Below are 2,528 nucleotides of genomic sequence, written 5' to 3' on the forward strand. Positions count from 1 at the left end.
AAAAAAAACTTGTGATAATTAATGATAAGTACCCTAGAATTGAAGATTTTAGTGATTTTTTAATATTTTTTCTTGCATTTAAATAAGACTGTGCCTTTTAAAATTTCAAAAAATCAATTGGGGTTTAAAATTTTCTAATTCAACTTTAGAAAATATGATGAAGTTTTATTTAAGTGTAAAAACAAAATTAAAAATCAACAAGGTCTCTCTTTATGGATGGACATTTTGATTATTATTTTTTATCATATTTGGTAATTAAAAAAAAGAGAAATATTTGCAGAATTTTATTTTTAATTCCTTTTTTTTAAAACTAGTAATTAGTGACAAAACCCTTAATTTTGGTAGTAATAATTAGTAATTAATAACTAATAGTTAGGGTTTGCTATTCCCAACGGCTAATTACCCACTTTGAGCCCACGGCCCAAAAAAAACACCTCTTTCTTTTAGCTTCCCCCTCACAAGTATGAAGTCACAACGATATTCTTGCTAAAGCAGTTAACTGACCCCTCCTCTCCTATAAAGTAAACCCACAATTAAAAGTCCTCCGCTCCGGAGCTACCACAAAGCAAAAATGTCAAACAAGTCCCCAATTTTTCCCATGCCAGAACCTCAACACTTCAGCGACTATGGCTTTGACCCACAGATTGATTACTTTCAGGTTTGTTTCAATCTTTATGATCAGTCCTTTATAAATACTCTTAATTATTTGATGTTTTGAAGTGACCCCATTTTCTTTTTAATTTCCATATAAATAAGTTGTCGGAGGAAGCAAGAAATCGCAAGAGAAAGACTATAACAGCAAGGTTTCCCGTTGACTCCATACACTTGAAGCTCCGAAAGCCCATTTCAAATGAAGAGTCTGCAAGTAGAAAGGTCCACAAAGCCAACAAGAAGAAGAAGAAGTGGTGGAGAAATGCAATGTTGTTCTTTAAGTGGAAGTGTATCCACAGTAATCACAAAGATTATTATGTTGATCGTGAAGAAGATGTGCTCGAAGCAAGGGCTAGAGCTTTCAGTGCTTCAATCTCTGCAGGATCTGTTTATTTAATTGATAGTTTAAGTGGGTCAAGTACTCCTTCCAGGTCCACTAGCAGACCGTCCTCAGGGCCTCTAGCTGGAACCTTGACTCCTGCAAGAAAAGGTGACATGGAGATACCTTATTTGAGCCTGAGGGAGCTTAACATGGAGCAGCAACAGCAGAGGAGTTCTACTTCTGCTAAGCCAATATATTTGGTCACTTAAAATAAAAAACTTCCTCTAGTATTGTATTATCGGGTCTGTTTAGTGACTAATTACTTGTTGGGTCTTTTAGTTTTATATTCTTGCTGCATCTTTTCAGCTAGTGCAAACTGCAAAGGTGTTTGATCTCTTTTCTTTTTCATGAGTGTTTGTTGCTCCCCTCCCTTTATTGATTTCTGCAACTAATGGAGAAACCCAGTTGTTTGACTATTAAAAGCCTGTTTGTTTAAAGCTTCTCAGCTACCTTTTGCTTTAAAAGCAGGTTGAAAAGCTTAAACAAAACGGAAACGGGCACTACGGCCGGCATGGCTTGGTAACAAAACGTGCTTCAAGTCATCGTTTCCCTTTGGAGTATTTACTTTCCCTTCTGAATTGTTGACACTTGCACTTTTTTTGAGTAAACTATTTGTGTAACGGTATTTCTGATCCCAGAGGCTTAGCACGGAGCTGAGACTCTCTATCTCGTGATTAAATGTATGTTTAACAGTATAATAATAGTTGTTTTTTAAATAATTTTTTATATTAAAATATATGTAAATAATACTTTTTATTTTAAAAAATTATTTTTAATACCAGTATATCAAAACATCTAAATTATATAAATTGTATTAAATTTTTTTTTAAAAAAATTTGAATTTATAGTACCTAAGTGCTTATTCATTGACAGCTGCCATCTTGTGAATGATGCTGAGAGACCTCAGTGATGGATCTTGACGCTTTGCATTATCTTGTGAGCGGTACACTACCCCATTTCACGGGGAAGATTGAAAAAGAGAAAAAAAAAAAAAAAAAGATTGCTGGGTCTTTTAGAACCAATGGCGCAAGCTCATGTTTGCTTGCGGTGGACGGAGATTCAGCTGGAGTAGTCAAAATCCTATGTACCTGTTGAGTGTAGGGACCTAGAGCGCCCCCCCCCCCATGGTGTTTTGCTTGCGGTGGACGGAGATTCAGCTGGAGTAGTCAACGTCCTATGTACCTGTTGAGTGTAGGGACCTACGTCCTATGTACCCCCCCCACCCCCAATCATGTGGATAAGAGGGCTGATAAAACGGCTAGTATTAAATCCTCAGCCACATTTTCTAGTTTCAACAAACCAAAAAGATACTAAGAAAAATCCCATAACACAAGCTGTCATATAACCAATTCAACCTAATAATTTAAGTGGTTAGGTGAGGTCTTAAAATATTTTATATTATTTTCTAACATACCTTCTCAAGTAAAAACTCTTTGGGTTTGAAGCTTACATAAATCTATATTACTTTGTGCTTAATTTTTATCAAATAAATAGA

At 35.4% G+C, this 2,528-nt stretch overlaps 1 protein-coding gene across 1 annotated transcript; it reads left to right on the forward strand.

The window, feature by feature from the left end:
• The first annotated feature begins 478 nt into the window (after positions 1–478).
• LOC118061011 (uncharacterized) lies at positions 479–1,455 on the forward strand. The gene is made up of 2 exons (XM_035074349.2): positions 479–658; positions 757–1,455. Exons 1-2 carry the CDS (start codon positions 572–574, stop codon positions 1,240–1,242), a joined length of 573 nt encoding a protein of 190 aa, XP_034930240.1. The 5' UTR covers positions 479–571; the 3' UTR covers positions 1,243–1,455.
• Positions 1,456–2,528: the final 1,073 nt, after the last annotated feature.

This window comes from Populus alba, chromosome 10 (assembly GCF_005239225.2).
Source record: "Populus alba chromosome 10, ASM523922v2, whole genome shotgun sequence".
NCBI classification, from domain to species: domain Eukaryota; kingdom Viridiplantae; phylum Streptophyta; class Magnoliopsida; order Malpighiales; family Salicaceae; genus Populus; species Populus alba.